This window comes from Dromaius novaehollandiae, chromosome 1, assembly GCF_036370855.1.
Source record: "Dromaius novaehollandiae isolate bDroNov1 chromosome 1, bDroNov1.hap1, whole genome shotgun sequence".
Lineage (NCBI taxonomy): Eukaryota > Metazoa > Chordata > Aves > Casuariiformes > Dromaiidae > Dromaius > Dromaius novaehollandiae.
Window position 1 is genome coordinate 146,969,710 of NC_088098.1, and position 20,578 is coordinate 146,990,287.

Genomic DNA, 20,578 nt, shown 5'->3' on the forward strand with positions numbered 1-20,578 from the left:
TGCAATGCCACATGAAATGGTAAGTCTCCTCTGTGTTGTGGGACAGCTGATTTGCTTACAGGCAACACCACACAAATGGAAAGACCCTAATGAACAGCTGACTGCATGCCAGTCCTGGATTTAATCCTCCTTGTCTTTTATTGGCTCCACTTCCGCTTTGATTCTGAAAATTACTTCTCTCTCTCCTCTACTGGTTCATTCCATGCTTTCCATAAATCCCAAAATATGCATTTTATTATTCAGTGCACTACTTTCTTTTTCCTAGTGCTTTAACTGATACATATTAATACTGGGAGCTGCAGGACAGGGACTCAATTTCATTGACAGGACAAGTCAACTGTTTAACCTGGAGGATAACCTTCTCCCACATGGAACCGACCACATGCTTTAGCATAAGGAACCAGCTGGCAATTCAGGTAAGTTGGATATGATGCCTGATCCTCTGACATTCCTCTGGTGTTCTTGACAAATGCAGCAGCTCCATAGCTTCAAAAGGGCAACATTATTTATCTGCATCAGAGGTGGTAGAGGAGGGAAGAGGGAGCAGGGAAGGAAGTAGGGAGGTGAAATAACTTCCCTAGCATCTGAGCAACACTTAGCTGAAGTTGTAAAATAGCCAGATTCCTTTCAAAGAGAAAAATGGCCTAGGACTGAGATCCTTAACAGAAATAGATAGATGTAGTCCAGAACTTAAAGTCTCTGTTTGGTAGGATATATGAGGAGCTGTGTAATTTAACTCCTTTCTCTAAAACAGGATTTATGAAAGTTTGTGGAGACAAAAGGAATTACTTTGGCAACAATGATTTTCCGATACTGTGGGATACGCCTGACCTCTACTAATTTTACGGCAACTGACACAGGGACTCTGAATGATTGCTCTGTCCCATACAGGCATAACATAATTTACTCTGTCTGAAGTCAGTGATCTGAGGACACAGTGTACAGAGTAAAAAAAAATTTTTGTCTGAGAATGTCTTCCAGATGTTGCTGCAGGTGGGAAACTGTATTAAAGTGTTTCTCCAACAGGTATTAAAGATCAGTTAAATCCAGTATGACAAACTAGGCAGAGGGAGAGATAAATGTCACTCCCTGATAAAAACAGAGACATCTATCAAATATGATCTCTTTAAACACTATAGAAATATCAAAGTAATAGCTATGAGAAAAGACCTTTCCTTTTATAGCATGGCATAGTTTTTCTGGGATTACTATAATAGTGTGTAGCTGTTAGATACTGATAATAACACAGTGAACACCCACAGATGGCTCTTACTTCCCTCTAAACTCACTGAAAGGGATCACCTAGAATACAAGCATCAATACATGTGCCATCACCAAACAGTGATTTCATTTATAATCAGTGGTAGAAACTTTCTCTAATCTCTCTACAAAAGTTTAGCAACAGCAAATTGTATGAGGTGGTTGTTTTCAGGTTCCCTTGCTTCTCAGTTTATTCTGAACTATATGGAAAGTGCAGTAAATGTAAAAGATAAGTTGTCTCTGCTTTCTGTCATTCAAACTGGCTGTGAACAAACTGAACAACAGTGTCGCTGTAGCCCTTTTGGTCTAAGGATATAAACAAGGCAAACAGGGCATAACCACAAATGGTAAAAAATATTAGATAGAAATACAGACCCCTATTACACAAATAAGAAAAAAAATCAAAAATGGAAAATAGCTCAGAATGATTATATACATACAGATATCTATTGGCTTTTCCCTAAATGTATCCCTGTATACTAGTACTGCCACAAGACACTTCCATTCTATCAGATCTCTTTGGAGATAAAGTGTCTGCTGGCTTTATGGAGAAAATCCCTAGAGTAGCCCTATATTTACAGAGGCAAATCGTAGTCCCCTCTTCTCAGCATTAAGGAACGTAACTTCTGTGATCACGCCATGTGTTTTGAAGAGGGTAGATGCACACTCTTCTCCTGCTGTGTCCTACTTTTTGTTTTTAATATGCTGCTTCTTTAATCACTCATCAGAGCTTGTGGCCTGAGTTTTTCTTATGTATGCACTGAATAACAAAAGAGAGAAGTGTTCCTGACTCTGCCAAAGACCTGCTGAATCCTTTGGAGCTAGCCCTTCCGTATCTCTGTCCAAAGTGTATACATGTGAAATGAAGTTTATCAGGCTAAATTACCTCCACAGCTTCCCATGACAATTAGTATTTATAAAATGTTGACTTGGAAATGAACCTAAGCCAAAAACGCTTAACCTCCACTTTCCCAAATATCCGTGTACACTAACCAAAATATAATAAGTCTGTGCCCATGGATACCTTTCCTCACTTGTAGAGAAGGGAGAACTTACTTCCAATATCTGGCCGCAGCTTTTTGTCATACTCTCTCAACAGCTTGTTTAGTATGAGAGTCACATCTGTGTCCTGTGTTTTTGGAGCTAATACCCATTTTTGGTTAATCGTTCCATCTTCATATTCATCCTCTTCAACCTTTCTAGAACTGCAATAACAGATCAAACAAATAGATGTTATTTTACATAAATAAAATCTGAATTTACATTCTGAGTAAATGTCCACACTCATTTCAAGAAATTTTCGATTCTTCCCATGGGTTTGTCTATCTACCCAACCTTAGGATGTTTTTGCAACCAGATGTTCTCATTCATAGTCGTTGAGTGTTTGTGGATGGGGATGTTCTCATTCATAGTCGTTGAGTGTTTGTGGATGGGGCATCATCGAATATTGTTTTGAAGATGTCTTCTGCCAGTCTCTCAGAGAAATTATAGTGTGTGAGTTAATACATCTACCAGGGTACTATTTTCTATCTTACATTTTAACCAACCTACTCATACTAGTTAATTTACAATATACTCTTATGAAGAGCTAACATCTGCAGTATTATTTTATGAATCCTCCAAGACAACTGATTCATCTCTTGCAAAGAGGCTAATAAGAGTATTAAAAATTCAGAACTTTTAATACTTCCTGATCATTTTATCCTATTAATAAATTATTATATTCTCAGTGCCTGCATTTCAGAATTTAATGTATTACAAGGCTTAGAATTAAGAACTTGCTCTTTGAGTGTAAGATAGATTATCACAAGCACACAAATATGTTGCATAAATTAATCTGAACTTCAGAGTCTCCCGAACATTTTAATTACATTAGAAAAGACAGTACTACACAAAGAGTTCCAACTCTTCTTCTTTCACAGGTGGATTATTTTTATTTTAAGAGTATGGTGATACAAACGTAGTAAAACTACAGTTTGCTCAGAAACTACAGCTAAAGTTATTTTCACACATGGGACCAATTTCATTTGTGCAGCTTTTTGTGCATGAATAGTAAAATGTTGATTTGAAGATGTATCTTTTGGTATCTTAGAAACCAAATCTATTTCATCTCTCTCACTTGAGAAAATCTGTGACAGTTAATCCAAGATGAAGTTATCAGGAGAAAAGATAACCTCAGTCATGGAACCTAGAACAGTAATTATCTAGTGCTTGGACTCGCAATTGCCCTAGTGATTTGATATCATTTCACAGCATTTTTACACAGATGTCAGTTATGCAAGGTACAAAGCAACAGAGAATCAGAGGCATGGGCCTTGCCTATTCTTGGGATGTGTTATTGCCAGAGCTGCCTCCATCAAAGCAATCTCCTCACTCTCTCTTTCTCTCCCTCCCCTTCTCTTTCTAATGACACTAGTGTCTTTCAAAATACCTTAAATTTCTATAAGACCTGGCAGATAATCTATAGTGACAGAAAAAAGAATTATAAAAATTTAATGATAAACCTTCACCATTGCTTGTAGACCACCATTCAAGCATATCAAACTTTTATTTGTTTTAATTAAATATCTAAGTATTAGCCATGAATCACTTAACATGACCCACAAATCACCAGTGATCTGGGTACCCTTTCTATATAAAAATAATTTGAACTCTAGCCCCTGACGATTTTCTATGCAGAAAGCTCATATAGTCAAGTTCCAAAAGTACAGAAAACTTACAGAAAATTTTGAAGAGATAAGCAGGCATTTTCTATTAGTAAACTGCACTTTTGGAGCTTGATCTTTTCTGTGTAATTCAACCAGGAGTGTTAAAAAACCCTAAGAGGGATTTTGGGTTTTTTTCCCCTAAGATTCATGAAAAGCCAATGTTTGAATGCTGCAGTTACAGAACCATTCTCAAAGGAGGCACCATCTCCAAACATACATGGCTTATATCTCATAGCTGAAAAGCTGCAGTGCTGCTGAATTACTGATAGGAAAGGAGCATCAGATCATATGTATTTTTCTCCTGCACCCACTACAGTTCTACTGGAGGCATTCAGACTGCATGTGGCAGTGACAACTGAGTTCATGCAGGACCATGATTCCCATTTCCGGGAGCAGCTTCTTTAAACCACTTACTAATAAGACTCTAAGCACTGACAGACTTTTTAAATCCCTTCACTGCAGCAGCTTGTTTCCTAGAAAGTACCTCCAAAGGATGTAAGTTCCAACCTACCTTCTAGATTAAGACTGCAGGTGGCAGAGATTTCACAGTGAGTCAGACTAACAGCAGTGATACACATTAAATACGTATTTTTCAATGTGTTTTGTTTCCTCCTTGAGAGTTTTTCACCTCTCTTGCTTGCCTCTACACAATTAAGCTCTCTGAAGGCACTTGAGGTTCCTTTTTCACCTGTAGCCTTACAGGTGACTGCCAAACTCCTGGCATATCCCTGCTATCCATAGAAATAAATGTGGGATGATGGCAGGTGATTTGCAAAAAGGGAAGAAGGGCTGCCCTCTTTCCCCAGATTCCTAAGGAGACACTAGCTTTGATCCTGCGAGAAGACAGAGAGGAAAAGCATAACCCACAGAGGAGGAAGGCTGAAAAACCCCGAGAGGCTGTGAGAGAAAGGGTTTATTTCCTGGTACAAGTGTGTCCAGGACATGCTCTCCTGGCCTCAGGGGCCGACATGAAGCATCCGCTGTTCCCTGTGAGGATCTGGAGGGGAGAGAGAGATGCCACCGCCAGGCTAGGGGGACAGGCTGCTGAGAGGAATAATACAGTCCATAAATGGAAGGGGAAGGGGAAGGGGAAGGGGAAGGGGAAGGGGAAGGGGAAGGGGAAGGGGAAGGGGAAGGGGAAGGGGAAGGGGAAGGGGAAGGGGTCTCTGAGCACGCCTGCACCCCTGTGGGCCGGTTAGCGACAGCTCCTGCTGGGGATACTGAGCCCCCTCTGCCCGGGGCTATGCGCAGGGGCCCTTCCTGTTATCCCGGACAACTACCGTGGCCGGAGGCGAGCGTGGCGCGGGCGCTCAGGGCTGCGGCCGCCGCGGCCCGGAGCGGGGAGGGCCGCCTGTTCCCGGGCGCGGAAGCGCTCCCTCGGCACCGCCGCTCGGCTGCCGCCTTTCCCCCTCCGCCGCCTCGCTGCCAGAGGCCCGGGCGGCTCTGACGGCTGCCCCGTGACCGGCGCTCCCGGAGCCCCAAGCAGGGAGGGCCCTGCGTCCCTGGGCCGGGCGCCAGCAGCTCCCCCGGCCCGGCCGCGCGGCGGGAGGGGACGGGGGGAGCGCCGCGCGCCGCGCTCACCAACGGCCGGGGACGGCCGTTTACCTCCGCGCGGGCCGCGCGGCGCTCGGCCGGCGCCGAGGCGGTTAACGGCCGCCGCCGGCGGCACCTCGCGCACGGGCGCTCCGACCTCTGCCCCCGCAGGACCAGGCCCCCGCAGCGTGTCCCGGCCGCCTGGCTCCCGCTTTCCGCCGCTGCCGCGGCTCGCTCTGAGCCTGACCGCGGGATCCCCCGCGGCGGGAGGGGAGCCGCGGGCAGCGCCATCGCGGCGGCCCGCCGTGCGCCGGCCTCGGCTAGCGCCCCGACAAGCGCAGCAGCGAGAAAACTTTCTGGCGAGCCGGCTCGGGACGAAGCCGTCCCGGGCAGCCTCCGGCTTCGCACTCGTCTTGCGAAGGGTAACGGCGGCGCCAGCCGCACCGGCTGTCAAGACACCGGGGTTTTAGCTGGTGCGTGGAGCGAGGTGGGGCTGGGTCCCAAGGAGGTTGTCGCAGCAAGCTGCATTTCGGAATAAAACCCGGCACGGAGCAGAAAAGAATAAAATGGTGAGGGGGAGGGAAAGGGAAGAGCCCGATGTCCTTCCCAGGCGTTAAGTATTCTGCAAACTCTGAGAGTGCCCCCAAAACCCAGTATCAGGAGGAGAGAGAAGGAGGGGGTGGGGGTAGCTGAAAGGAGTGCGGACTTACCAGGCTTGAAACACTGACAGAAGGAAGAAAACCACTAGAAGCTTAGCTGACATGCTCTGGGCAGATCTGGCCAGGTAAAAGGTGCAGCAGGATGAAGTAAATGTTGCAGGATGTTCACATGCAAACAAGAATGAGGCAATGAGATGTGGCTCTTATTCTCTCTTCTTGTGTATTCTCAGCTTTATACCCCGAAGAAGATACCCCCCTTTAACACTGCTCCAGGAGGGGAGGGGGAAGAGAGAGAGGGGAAAAAAAGTGGGATGAGGGGGAAAATCCCCAAAGGAGATCCTTGCAGATCAAAGTATAAATCAAGCTCCACGGTCTGGCAGGTGTTCAGTAGCCACCGTGCTGCGGCGCTTCCCCCTTCCTGAGAGCCCGTTGTCGGGAATAACGCAGCGGCCCCTCCTGCTTTCCAGGCTGGCACTGACCGTGCCCCCTCGGCGGCGCCCAGCGCGGGAGAGCCCGGGCATCGCCCGCGCACCGGGCGCTGCGGGGCGGGCTGGGGCTGCGGACGGGGCCGGGGCCGGGCCGGGGGGAAGACGTGGATCACCTTAGCCCCCGAGTGGAGCACCTACCCCGGACCCAGCACTGCAGCACGGCGCTGGATCCCGAGCGGCGGAGGGCTGCCCGAGATCGCCCCACATTGGGAAGCACCTTGTTTCCTCTCTCTGCCCAACAGGTACCTGCCTCGTCGGCGAGGAGTGGAGCCGAGCAGTGAACCCTGCCCCCAGCTCCTGCGAGCGCACACACACACACGCACACACACACGCACACACGCACGGGAGAGGGGGAGCAGGAAACTCGCCAGGCGCAATCAAATGCCAGCCAGTAGTGGGGATTTCTCCCCGCAATTCCTAGCTGCCGTTGCGGGGGCCGAGACCCCTGGGGCGGCGGCTCCCGGCGGAGGAGCGCCCCGGGGCAGGGGCTGCGGCACCGGGGGCGGCCGGCGGCGTGGCCCCCGGCTGCAGCTCCTCCCGGCATTTCGGGGATGCCACCTCCCCAGACCCCACACTCACTTGCCAAATGGGGCGCCCAGGGCGCTGGAGGAGCTCCCTTCAGACGGAGGTAGCGAGGTGTGTGCTGGTTCCGATGTTGGGGTGGTCGGCACCGCGGGCATCCCCGTGTACATATAGATGCAGATATACACGCAGTCTGTGCGGCTACAGAGAGAAACCTACAGTATAGTCTTCCACAGAGAGAGAGACAAACATAGACACAAGGCGTTTGTATATGCCTCTATATCTAGCTGTATGTATGTAGCAGTTTGCATGCACTGTATGTACGTACATATATATGTATACGCATATATAAGGTATACTTGTAGGATGTATACGCGGAGGAGGGAGGCATGCAGTAGGCAGAGTTACATGGATTTATATGTATATTGGGATCATTGGAATAAATTAGGATCTTCTGCTGTGAGAACTAGGAAACGTGGTTGCAGCAAAGTGTTCAGGGGAAAGATAGTTTGGATCTGGACATAATCTTTCTACTCCACTAAGAACAACACAGATATGGTTTTTGACGTCTTTAATTCTCTCCAGTTCTGTGGAACTTTACATCAGGCATCGGGGTAATAAGAATATTCCCTTTCGCTTTCGGAATTGGAAAATGACAAAATTTCACTTATATTACAGTGAAGCAGAAACAAAAAAACCCTGCTAGAGTGATCATTTTACTGTGATTTGAAATCTCTGGAGTATAAATCTTTGCTTTCTCCTCCCTTAGGTATAATTTCCAAGTTTTGAAGGAGTTGCTTTTAATTATTGCATTACATTAAAAAAAGTTCTGCTGCAAGACGTAATCTTGCTTTTAGAATAGCTCCTATATGACGCCCAGAAGAACTGATTAGAATGAGTTCTGTTCCCTAATTTATTTATTGAGGGAACGAGAGAGCTTAGAGAAAATCCACTGCGAGCCAGGCAATTAATTTCCAGTCATGCACTTTAGGTTCTTGCAAACTAAACTTCTCTTTACCAGATTATACAGCAGTTCTTTCGTGTTGATTTTGGCTAATTGCAATTACTGTGAATTGCTCATGATCACTTGTTATAAAACTTGTGCTCTTTTCTGTTGCCAGTAGAGGAATACAGTTGAACTCCAGACCTCCTGCTGTCTTGGAAAAATAATGGGCAGAATATGAAAGGAAAGGGAAGGAAGGTATTGCCTTGGGATTCACCGGAAATAGCTATGCGAAAGTGCAGGTTGGAGATGATTCTTCAGATGCAGGCTAGTTTTGCAGCACGTTTGTCTGCGGATGTGAATAGTTCGCGTTTGAGAGCATGCGGGACGAGGCGGGGGGTGACGACCGCATTTCAGGTGGAGGCGACAAAGCCCTGCCGGGTGTCGGCACGGGGCGTCCCACCGGCCCCGGCCGCTGCTCCCGGGCTCTCGGGCACTGTCGCGAGGTAACTCGCTGCAGCAAGACCAAGGAGCATTTGCAGGCACCCGAAGGTTTTCTGATGGCTGTTGCTTATGGAAACAGCAGTTGGAGGGCGGAGTTCATGATAGCAACGTCCCGGCTTCAGAGTTCCTGAGCAATTGGGAAGAAAGGATGGGAAGCAGCGTGCAAAGAGGGGTTTCGCGATCGCCGGCTGCCCCTTCGCTTGCCACATCGCACATGCGTATGTATATATAAACACGTATGCAACGCGTACTCACACACGCAGTTTCAAGCCAACTAAACGGAAGCACAGCGCGTGCTCGGAGCCCCGCCCGGAGCGCGGCAGAGCAGGCAGAGAGCCGGCGCAAGGCTCCGCGGCAGGGGCTGCTCTCCGCGGGGCGCGTGTGCCGGCCGCGGCCGGGGCGCAGCGCGGCGGAGCGGAGCCCCCGCGAGGTGCCGGCGGGGGCGACCGCGGGGCCGCCTGCCCTCCTGCCACCGCCCGGACGGGCCGCCTGAGCGGGACAGGTGGTACCGCGACAAAAATTCTCCGGAGGAAACGAACAGTGGTGGCGAGCGGCGCTCGTAAAGAGCGATGCCCCCCCCCCCCCCCGCCCCCGGCCGGGGAAGCGGGGCTCTGCGCAGCCCCGCGGCAGGGGCAGGGTCCCTCCGCCCTCGGCCGGAGATGGTTTCCCTGGAGCCGCACGGCTCCCTCGGGCCGCTGTCCCTCCTCTTCCTCGCCCGCCGCGAAGGCGCATCCCGCCCTCGCTGGCTACTGCGGCGGCGGCGGGATTCCCTGGCGGCTGCCGGGGGAAGCGCGGGCGCGGGCCGTCCGCGGAGCCCCTCTGCGGGGCAGGAAGGGGCGATGCCCGGGGGCAGCGCTCACCCAGCGCAGGCACCCTCCGCCGGTGCGTCCGGCAGGGTCTCTCCTGCCAGCAGCAGCAGAGGACTCTCCTGCGACCATGCTCTCACCGTGATTCTGTGACCGTGCACTGTTAAAGTAGTGTATGTGGTCGGTAAATCATCCAGCCCTTCGGAAAAACTCTCATAATGTTTAACTGGATATTCGCCTCTTCAGTTACGGTGTGACAGCAAGCCCCACGGCTTAAATAGAGTATTACAATTCATTTATTGCTTCCTTCTCCACTGACATTAAGGAGAAATAAGCTGATGTTTAAGACTTTCTTCCTGTTGTCCTCAGTGGCCTATGTGCTAATGCCAAAAAAATATTTTAGCTGCTTCTTTTATTATACCTCCTCCCTTCTGCATTTTTACTTTTACTTCTTTTCTTCATACTCACATCCTTTTCTCTTATTTTTAACTGCACCCTGTGCCTTTGCTGTGCCTCTTCAAATAGTGTATTCAGATGAAGATCATGATTATTAAACACGTTTTAACAAAGTAACTTTTTATTGCACATTTTAATGACAGTAAAATGTTTATATTCTCTAGCACAATAAAGTTTATCCGTATTCTAACTTACTTTTCATTGCATTTTTACGTAGGGCAGCTATCTTTGCAACCTAAAGGATACCAAAGGCTAAAACCTCAGTGGTATTTGTTGTGCATGGGAGGAGAAAGTTAAAAATTTCAGAAGGGAAGCTGTGCCAGTTAACAGAACTGAAGAGCAAAAGAGGGAAGGAATGGGGCTTAGGAATACAACTGGCTCACTTGCTAGGACTGGATGCCCCCCCTTTCTAGCACTAAACAATTTTCCTGCTTTAGGCACCTAAACTTTGCTTGTGATTAGATGTTGAAGGAGAGCCCTCACAATGTGACCCGCAGAATCATCTTCTGCATGTCCTTACCTCTGTCCTTCAGCATGAAGCTCACGTGCTGTCTTTGGCCCAGGGGCAGGATATTGCAAATCCCACCTGAAGCTGTGGTGCTGTGGCTTTTCAGCAGCTTCACGTGCACTCACTGACAGAAGCATGGACATTGAGGGCAGACACCCTCTGTGCATGTGGACCTCTGGGGCTGGACAACCCCTGAGCAGCTGTTCTGAGGACGTCAGTAATGCCAAAGCAGGAGACAGATTTAGCTGGTCTTACAGATTAGGTGGTCTCATGTACTTCTCATACAATCTTGCCAGGTTAGGTCTGCCTATTTAAGCTATTGTTCCATTACAAGAGCATCTGAATGTTTTTTTTTTTATGGTAGTTAGTCTCAAAATGCTGCTGAGTCCTGGAAAAGCATTGCCATCAGCTTACCCAACAATGCTAGCCAGGAAGCCTGCATGTTCAGAGGCCTGCCAGGGTCAGAAGCTCATTCTGTGTGTCCCGTCTTTTCAAGATGGCCTGAAAGAATGCAGTTGTGGTCTTCTTTATGCAACAGTGTACCATCGTAAAGGGGGTGTGGGCACACACGGGTGGATCCTCATGTTTCAGAGGGATGATTCTTACATCACCTAGACAGCAGCAAAAGAGGAACAAGGTCAGCTCTGCAGCAGGGCAGTCGGCTTCAATAACCAGGGGACAACACCTTCTGGCAAGGCATTGCTGCTACAGAACAGGCTCTTGAATCCTCTGCTACAGATCCTAGGAGCATTTTGTGCAGTCCCTTTAGGAAGAGCCAGAGCACTCTGCAAACTGAGGTACTCAGGAGGCAGAAATGATTTTGTCAGTGCAGGAGTAGAAAGAAGAAAACTAACCATTCCATAGCAACACTTTGCAAGTCCCATGACAAAATGCGTGGCTCCAGGTCATTGTGACTGTGCTCAAAGACAGTGCACTCTGGCTAAGCCTATGCCATGTCAATAGACTCCAGGAAGAAGCAAAGTGCAAGGATGGCACAGCAGCCCATAAGGATTCTTCTGCTCCTCTGCTTCCTTGTAGCCGGCAAATGTCTCCACTTTTGGGACCAGTGTCCTATCCCTCACATGCATCCAGCAAAGGTGTATTATTAGGCAAGGACACCGAAGAGGCTGTTCTGAGCAGTTGCTCCTGGGTGGCCACTTCAGCTTGAACAAGCTGAAATTGTTCTCAGGCCAGTTTGAAGCATTCAGTCATGTCTTCAGAGCAGTTTGCACCCACCTTAAGCTTGCAGGCAAAAGTTTTAACCTGTCTTCTTACCAGCAACATCTTCTTGAGCGCAGCTGACCTGCTATTCCTTGGCCACAACCTCCGATTTACAAAACATGGGTCTCCAAACAATCGAAATCTCACCATTCATGGTGCACTCGTAGTGTTTAAAACATAGAATATCCCCATTCCTCATATCTTGACTCCCTGAGAACAGCAGAGGGAGAGAAGGAACAAATACCAGTTTCCTGGAGATGAAAAAACTGACTGATGACTTGCCAGAGCATGGGGCTGCTGCCCTGTGCCCTGCCCTCTCCTACCAAGCTAAGGGCAAGATGGGGCACCTAGGAAAGCTTTGGAGAGAAAGAAAGCGCATACTCCAGACCTTTCTTTGCTCTTGCTCCTCTGCTCTCCCAAAATCTGTTTGGAAAAATAACAGCAGAGCCAACATTCCTCCACTACATACAGTCAGAGGCTTTTCCGACAGCTTCAGGGACAAACCCTGAAACAGGTACCAACCAGTCTTTGGCCTTTCCGTTCTGGCACTGGAGATGAGAGAAGGCCCAGAAAGTGCTGAACACTCTCTTCTACTTTATCTGGACTTTCATTGTTACCTCCAATGCCAGAGGAGCTGCTCTGTGGTGCATTTATCCAGCTCAGTGTCCTACGGGGGTGCTGTTTCTCTTTTCAGGGGAGGAATGGGGCTAGACTCTTTTCAGTGGTGCCCAGCGATAGGACGAGAGGCAACGGGCAAAAACTGAAACACAGGAAGTTCTGTCTGAACGTGAGGTAAAACTTCTTTACTGTGAGGGTGACAGAGCACTGGAACAGGTTGCCCAGAGAGGTTGTGGAGTCTCCTTCCTTGGAGATATTCAAAAGCTGTCTGGACACAATCCTGGGCAATGTGCTCTAGATGACCCTGCTTGAACAGGGGGGTTGGACTAGATGATCTCCAGAGGTCCCTTCCAACCTCGACCATTCAGTGATTCTGTGTGATTCTGTGAACTGAGCCCTGACCCTCTGAGGCCAAGAGTGCCATGGCTGACTGTAGTTCCAGAGTTAATTAGCAGTTCCAGAGTTTATAACCGTATAGATGACAGGTTATGGAATATTTTTGGTTTTGTATGTAGTACTTCAGATGTTGTCACATATGAATGTAACCTATCATGGTCTGTCGAGTGCATTGCAATCTGCTGGCATTTCCTAAAAACCCTTCACAATCCTCTAGGTGAAATAAATGACTCGGTATCTTCAATAAACATTCTTAAATTTTCTTTTTGTTTTCTTTTTAGCCAGTACCAATTTAAAACAAGGAGATCCTTCAGAAGCCCTTTGGGCTTCATAAAATCTACCTTTTAATTCTTTTTGCCTTTCTCAAAATTGAACAAATGTCCACAATAAAATACTAGATTAATAAGGGGAGGTTGCTCTCTGAGATATTGTGACCATTCAATGGCCATAATTTTGGATGTTTGGTTTTATTTTGTTTGTATTGAAATAAAAACGCATAAAAGCCAGAAAGAACTCAAACAATTTGATCGAACACTGTTTTAGGATAATTTAGGTTCCTCTGAACATTTCAATGTCAATTCCAATCTGGAGAGCAACAATGTTAGGGGAAATATATTCATATTACGAAGAATACTGTCTCCAGATTTAAAAAACAAATAGCTGGGCAAGTGCTACATTCTTCTTGTCTGTATAAGCTGAATAGCAAAGCAATTTCATTCAGTTTTCTTGAAAGTTTAATTTATACATTGAGCAAGAATTTCTGAAAGACAGGATTATTTCATAAAATCATTCCTTTCTCAGTTCTGTACGAATATGTTAAGCTATTCCACAGAGGGCATATTCTGTTCAGGAAAAAGCAGAACACAGTTCAAGATAACAGAAGAGGGCTAAGCTTTAGGAAATATATTCTTGGCTAAATTCATCCTTGGAGTAAGCTGGTACAACTCAAATATCACAAATAAAAACCTTTTCTATTTTATTTGACTTACTCTTTCATTCTTAATGGGAGGAAATGAGGAAATTTGGCAATAGACCTGCATATACTTACTCCAGTGGTGAATTGTTGTAATTCACTTTTCAACTCTTTTTCATGAAAGCGTATAGAAAAAAAACCAGTGACAATGAATTCCTTTTTATTACTCTCATTGGCTGTGATTAAGCTGTAAAGTAGATGTGCCCTACAGTGTTCCTGCTCACCCAAACTGGGGGTGGTGACACAATTCACCCCATTCCTGAAGGCCCAGGCTCCTTCCAGTGGAAGCCAAAGGAGATTGATGCATCCAGATACTGCCCTAGCTTGGAGCAGGACAAGTCCAAGGTGTTTACTTTGAGCCAGGATCTGGGAAATGCTCCCATCTCCCACAGTTCAGATGCCATCAATGAGTAATGGTCTCCCACACAAACAGTGCTACTGACCGCAGCAAGATTATTTAAATTGTTAGGTGTTATGTAGTGCAAGGCAGTAGACCATAACTTGGTATTTAAGTATTCTAGACTGGAGTCAATCAGCTTACTAAAACATCTCCAAAACTATGGCACAACACCTACTGTTCAGGCAGGAGCACATGCTGGGAAGTTCATTCTTCTTCTATCATTTCAGTTCTGAGCAAGGATTAGGAATGTATGGGATTCTCCAAGAAACATAAGATAGACTATTTCTTTAGGAAATTTCAATGAGGTTTAGCAAATCCATGATAACAGAATGAGCCCTAATCATTTTCTGTCTTTAGATGCAGAAGGCATCACTCAATACAACTTGAAGTGATGTATATATAAAATATCTGTGGGGCCACATGCCACATGCCTTGGGCAGGGAATTGTCAGATCTACACATCAAGTAAATTCCAAAGTATTGTCTGCTAAAATAAAGCAATTGGTCCTGCCTTGTGACTGCACAACTCCACTAGTAATGATTTGCAGGTATTCTATATTCAGTAGGAGACTCTTCATGAGTAACCAGTCAGATTGGAATGGAGATCAGAAAACAATGCTGAGCCATTCAGGATAAGAATCATACTGGGGTGTGAGCAAATAAAAATTAGCACAGAAGACCTCCTAGGTAGACAGAATGGCTGTGGAGAAGGTGCTTTAAAGATGATTCAGCATTTCCCTTTCGGGTAGGAAAAAGCCTTACATTGGAGGCTTTTTGTGGAAGTTTAAGGAAAAGTGAAAGCAACTGTCTGTGATTCTTTCTTGTTTTGGGATACATGTGTATTTAGATATCTTTTTACCATACATGCTGTCCTCTGGAGGTTTGCAGACAGCTCATAGTTTTCAACAGTGTAGTAAATACAGCCTCTATATTGTCCCAAAAGCACTCTAATGCCACTTTCACAACTACACTGTGGTCTAAGGGTCTGACCAGGTAAGCCTGTGCTCTAGCCTTCTCTTACACAAGAACATACGCTGAAGAGCTGCACGAGGTCAGAACAAAGGTTTTGCTAGCCGAGTATACTTTGTCTGATAGTGGCCAGAAGCAGATGTTTTGGGGAAGATTAAGAGGAACAGGGTATGTATATTTAATATTTCTCCCGAATACTCCTCTAGCCTCTAACAATCAGCATCTCAGAATGCTGATATAGTTCTATTTAGAAAATTGTGCAGAAGTCCCTCACTCCAAATTAGACCTGAATCCACAGTACCTGGCTTGGGTCAGTGGCTGTCCGTTAGTTCCTTAATCTCTGTAGCATTGCTGCTCAATAACTACTTTTATTTCTAAATCCTACAACTACTTAATCTTCTTGAAAAAACCCATAGTCTAGTTCATGCAATTTGAGTGTTTGGTATCTGAGGGGAAAAAGTGGCAAGTACTGTTCTTACCACCTGAAGTGAATAAAATGCACTTACCGTACAGAACCTAACTTCCCTTTCACAACTACAAATATTATGAATAATGATGCGTGATAAGAAAGTGTGAGCTTGTGCCACCTGTGGTCTGCAAGAGTAGCTGGGAAGAAAATTGAGCTTACAGGTACAGATGTGTACCTGCCAAGAACATAATAATGTGTGTACGTATGTGGTCAAAAAAAAAAAAAAAAAGACAAATCATCACATGGACTATCTCCTGATGGGTCCTTATCAACCCACCAGTAATCTGCAGATACCCATTTGAGTAAGGTTAGTTTGGTGCATTATGCTGTGTCACTGATGCTGGAAGTGTTACCTCTCATCCGTTGTTCTGGCGAGATTAGAAATAGCAAGCGGCTGGTAGATTGATTCCTTGCAAGAACTCTGGTTCGGATGTGTTATCCAGCACAGATCTGCCTGCCATGGGTGTCAATAGCATGCCATATTATCATTGACCACAGGAAAAGACTTCAGGACAGTGAACAGTCATCTGTAGGTACTCAGGCTGCTTCCCTCAGTGATTAACAACAAGGTGATTAATAAGAAGCCGCTACTGTGCTGCTCATTTCATGGACAGTTTGCCTAGCCATGGGAGGAATATATGCCCATATCAATGGTTACAAGAAATATCCCCAGGCGTTCATCTCTTGACTCACAGCAAATGTGTTTGCTAGTCCTGACAGCATATTGGGCTCAGCTCTCCTAGCCTGAATATTCAGCCTCTAGGAGTGGTGACCTGAGTCTAGCGCTACATTTATTTTGCATCGCTATTGCCATAGGCAGAAGCAGAAGAGGCTGCCACTGACGGGCTGTGCATCACACACATGCAGAGAGATCTGCTCTCTTCCATCAGACACCAGGTGCTTTTAACCCCTTTGGAGCTGCGCAGAGCGAGCCAACCGCTGAGGACGCCCATCGCAGCACGTGTGCACTTCACTGCACTGCCTCCCTGCTGGACTTAGCAAAGCTATGTGCTTTGCACAGAGGAAAGAGGTCTTTTTGGCTCACACCTTTTTGTGAGTGGGAATAACTTATGTGCAAGAAAAGAAATACCCATTGGGCTTTCTGAAGTTTTGCCTCCCAACATTCTCTGCAATTTTTCACTCTTTTTGATCCCCAAAGGACTGGATTCATTGCATTCAAATACCATGATCCAGCTTTAGAAATAGAGAAACGAAGAAGAAGGAGATTTGTGGCCGCTCAAAGCCGCATGGGATGCCTAAATGAAAACTGAGAGACAAATCCTGACCTTCTCTCAAGTTAGCACTGTAACCAATGGATTGGCATGTACCTCTCTTACTCCCTTTTACCAGCTTCCAGTCACCTGCTGGTCCCGTGCCCTCTGGCCACTGAAAATTTGCAAATTTCAAAATTCACAACATTAAAACAGAAGCTGCAAAAAGGAATACACTCATTAGCTTTTTCTTCGCAACACTTAGGAATGGAGAAGAAATGCAAGAAGCCCAAACAGGTCCCCAGGCCTGGACCTGACCTGTAACTTTCTGGGCAACAGTGAGGATGCGTCATGTACGCACATGTACTCATGTGCATGCACACGTTTCCCAATTAATTGTTCTAACTCTACTGCGGACTTTTTTTATCTTCCTAAAATGATAATCAGTAGAAGAATGACATTTAGCAATCAAGTGTTGAATGCATTTTTTATTTTAAACATTAAGATTAAATTACAAAAGCTTCTGGAACAAGGAAAGGATGCCAAGGAGAAAAGAGCTGAAAACTGAGATTGCATTTTCTCATTCATTGTGAAAGCAAAACACACTGGTAGCAGCAAGGCATCTTATAGAAAAGTTTCAGATGGACAGTACAAAGATCTTTCTGTCAATATTGTCACTGAAACACCTTGCTGTCATAAAGCATATCTCTTTTCTGATCACCCTTCTTTGTGTTGGCTGATTGATTTTCACTCTGGGAAACAAGTAATAAGTACTTCAGAATTATTGTAATTCTTTACTGTTTAGCTCTGCTAATATAACATAATCTTCTTGGGAAAATGTCCAAACATTAGTTACTTTACCCTAATAAAAATGTCTACTGCTTCTGTTAAAAGTTTTATTTGCACAAATATGTTCCTAATCTATGTTAAAGGTAATTTCATGCAATATATCTCTAATTTTTGCAATAAATACTGAGAATCATCAGAGAAAATTCTGTTGGAATGCAAAAAATCAAACAAACCTAATATTTTCTTTTAAGGGCAAGATTCCACCACCTTTATTTACACAAGCAGCATCTTGCTCCCTATGTTACTTCACTGCAAGCTAGAAGCTCAAGCAGTGAAAATCAGCATAGCCCCATTAGGATTTACTGCACTGTATTAACTTCTGCTAATGAAAATTGGGCTGTGCAGTTTTATTTGTGGAGTAATGTACTATCTATAATCAGTAAAGGTGCTCAAACAGAGCCCTACATTTAATAATTTGGCACTTTTACAACTGGTGTTACTCATAGTAACCTATCAGATGACAATAGTGGAGCTCTTCTGTAAAATATAGCTTAAGCCTACATTTGTATGACTGTACATCTGAAGTATAAAAACCACGATATGTAGTACACTTGAACAGTTAAAAAATATAACTTATTTTATTTGTAAACTATCAATGCAAGATACTCAGCAGCAAAGAAGCCATGTTCAATGTCTTCTGACCTTTTATAAAGATCTGTTGCTGTAAGTAAGTAATATAACCATCTTCGAAACATCTGAGGTTACATGTAGAAACAATCAAGGCAATATTATTTGTACATATTATTAAACATGCAAAAAACTTCCTGAAGAATATTGCCCAAATGTAGAAAGCCATCTGAATCTCAAATTTTCCTTGGTAGCATCTGCTCTGTAAGTATGGCTCACATGTGGCTTTAGAGTCCTTCAGTTTATTTTGGAGAACTGGCACCTTTAATAACAGGCTCCCTATTCAAATATGTGGCCCAGTAGACTAAGTTAAAAGTTCCAAACAGCACTGGAAAAATTATCCGGGACATTTTGTCAATCTTACTGATGCTGTTGTAAGTCTTTTTGCTTTCAGCAGGCTTTTCTTCAGCAGATTTCACCAGAGCAGTAACAGTGTTTGAGATGACAGATGGGGCGGAGTCCTTTGGTATGTTTGGTGCGGGGGTCATCTTTCCAGTGGTGTAAGTATTAGCTGACTTATTCCCCAGTAATTCACGCTCTTTTTTCTGCAGTGTAAATACCAAATGTTAGACAGCAGATACAGAAAGTGGAAATATGTTCTCAAAATAATAACCCAAAATCTATGCACCCTAATCAATCATGCTAACAAATGTCTGTTGGCTATTCTGACTTCGACTCCCAAACAGCTGTTTTTGCCTTGATATTATAGCCCTTACTCAGTTTAAACTTTCCCTGACGTCAGCAAACACTAAACAAGGACTGCCAGGGCCGAATCCCACTTGGCATGTGAAATAGCAGGTTCTTTTGTCAGGGTGATGTTCACCTGCTGAGCTTGCTGCCTTGCAGGCATCACCCTCCTGACAAAAGGAAGCAGAATAGTGAAAGGCTTATTGTTCCTGCTATTTTCTCCTCTTTGTATCATTATTTTACAATTCCTTTATTGCCTGCATGCATGAACTTTCTTTAGAACATCATTTGATAAGAGTCAGTCAGATTCCGAAAGTTAAATTTCAGCTTGAAATGCAGAAGTTCCTGTCTTCATAGCACTACCTTTTTTTTTTCTTCTTTACTGAGGATATTGTGCTGGGACCTTGACCCCTGGGGCTCAGTGTGAGCTTTGTCATTTATTTTGGAGAGCACAAGCAGAGTGCTCTACAGAGATATCCTTCAGAGTGTATGTTGGCTGACTATCAGAATTTTGGTCGTTAAAATCCCACGTCACATGTATTTAATGCCCTGTATCCTTCCCAAAACCATCTCATATAGATGGTGGAGACTGATAGGCTATTTCTCTGAACAGAAGGAGTATTTCCTTGCAAATTTTCTTCCACAGGAAGATGAGAATATGGCATGAGTTAATTAAATACCTTTTCATGGGGAAGCTGAAAATTGTATATTCAATTATTTGAACCATGCTTGGTAATTGCTTTTTATTCTAGGTATTTAAAAAGTGTAAGGTAAGCACCTTGATTTTAGCAGCTTCAAGAGCTTTTTTGCCATCCCATGCCCAGCCTCTCTTGGTGAAATAGTTGACTGTTGCAAACTCAATCAGTGCAGAAAATACAAAGGCATAGCAGACAGCTATAAACCAGTCCATTGCAGTAGCATAGGCCACTTTTGGCAAAGAGTTACGGGCACTGATACTTAAGGTGGTCATGGTGAGGACTGTCGTTACTCCTGTAAAGGGGAAAAAAAAAGATAGAGTTTATGAGATTCCTAATATTTTAGGAATAGGTCCTGATTCAGTGTGAAACCTAAGAAGGCCACACAAAGTCAGTGTTTCCATATTATGGTCTGAAAGAGTAAGACACTGCTGACTATGAGAAAATAAAAGCCTCTGCCCTCAGATATTTACTTCTGGGGCATTCTAGCTATCTCTAGTCTTAGTTCATTTAAATATATATTTTTAAAGATTATATAAACCCAACTGTTAGATAAATCAAAATCTTACTGATGTTTTATCCTTGTACTTTGATATATGGTATACATATAGTGCCCCTTATTAAGTGGTGCATTATAAAATCAGTGGTCAATCTATTTAGCAGTAACTTTCATAAAGTGGTGGGATTATAGTTTTTGTTTTCCCACCTGTGGATGAATGAAATTGTTGGCCGTTATTCATTTCCTTTACAGTAGCTCCTTCTTTCACAGAAGTCAATATATGACAAAGCTGCCATTAATTTCATCTGTGAAAGGATGCCCCTAATAGGACAAAATTCAACTCTCAGTTACAGCTTTCTAAACCTAGAATCAATATCACCAAACCAGTCAACAAAGCTCCCAATACAGATCACTGAATTGATTTTTAATCAAAGCTCCCAGCTGATTTCAGGAGAATTCTATAGATGAATGACTCTTAAAAGACTCAAACAAAGTTTTATACAGAAAACTGCTCTCGCTTCCATGATTTCTCATCTAGTGGATCCTTTGTATTTCATCAGCCTTCAGTTAAGATTGTG

At 44.8% G+C, this 20,578-nt stretch overlaps 2 protein-coding genes across 4 annotated transcripts in view; both read right to left on the minus strand.

Annotated features, from left to right (window-relative positions):
- GABRG3 (gamma-aminobutyric acid type A receptor subunit gamma3) overlaps positions 1 to 6,397 on the minus strand; it is a 318,018-nt gene extending 311,621 nt beyond the window's left edge. Inside the window, exons 1-2 of the mRNA XM_026103153.2 lie at positions 6,212 to 6,397; positions 2,317 to 2,465 (exon numbers count right to left, since the gene is read on the minus strand). Of these exons, the coding sequence (XP_025958938.2) occupies positions 2,317 to 2,465; positions 6,212 to 6,264 (202 nt within the window). The 5' untranslated portion in view covers positions 6,265 to 6,397. The remainder of the gene's footprint in view (positions 1 to 2,316; positions 2,466 to 6,211) is intronic.
- A 10,739-nt stretch (positions 6,398 to 17,136) lies between these two features.
- Positions 17,137 to 20,578, minus strand: part of GABRA5 (gamma-aminobutyric acid type A receptor subunit alpha5) — a 58,358-nt gene continuing 54,916 nt past the window's right edge. For all 3 annotated transcript variants that reach the window (XM_064501828.1, XM_064501814.1, XM_064501822.1), the window contains 2 exons: positions 19,585 to 19,796; positions 17,137 to 18,664 (listed from right to left, as the gene is read on the minus strand). In XM_064501828.1, coding sequence (XP_064357898.1) covers positions 18,362 to 18,664; positions 19,585 to 19,796 — 515 coding nt within the window. In that variant the 3' untranslated portion in view covers positions 17,137 to 18,361. The remainder of the gene's footprint in view (positions 18,665 to 19,584; positions 19,797 to 20,578) is intronic.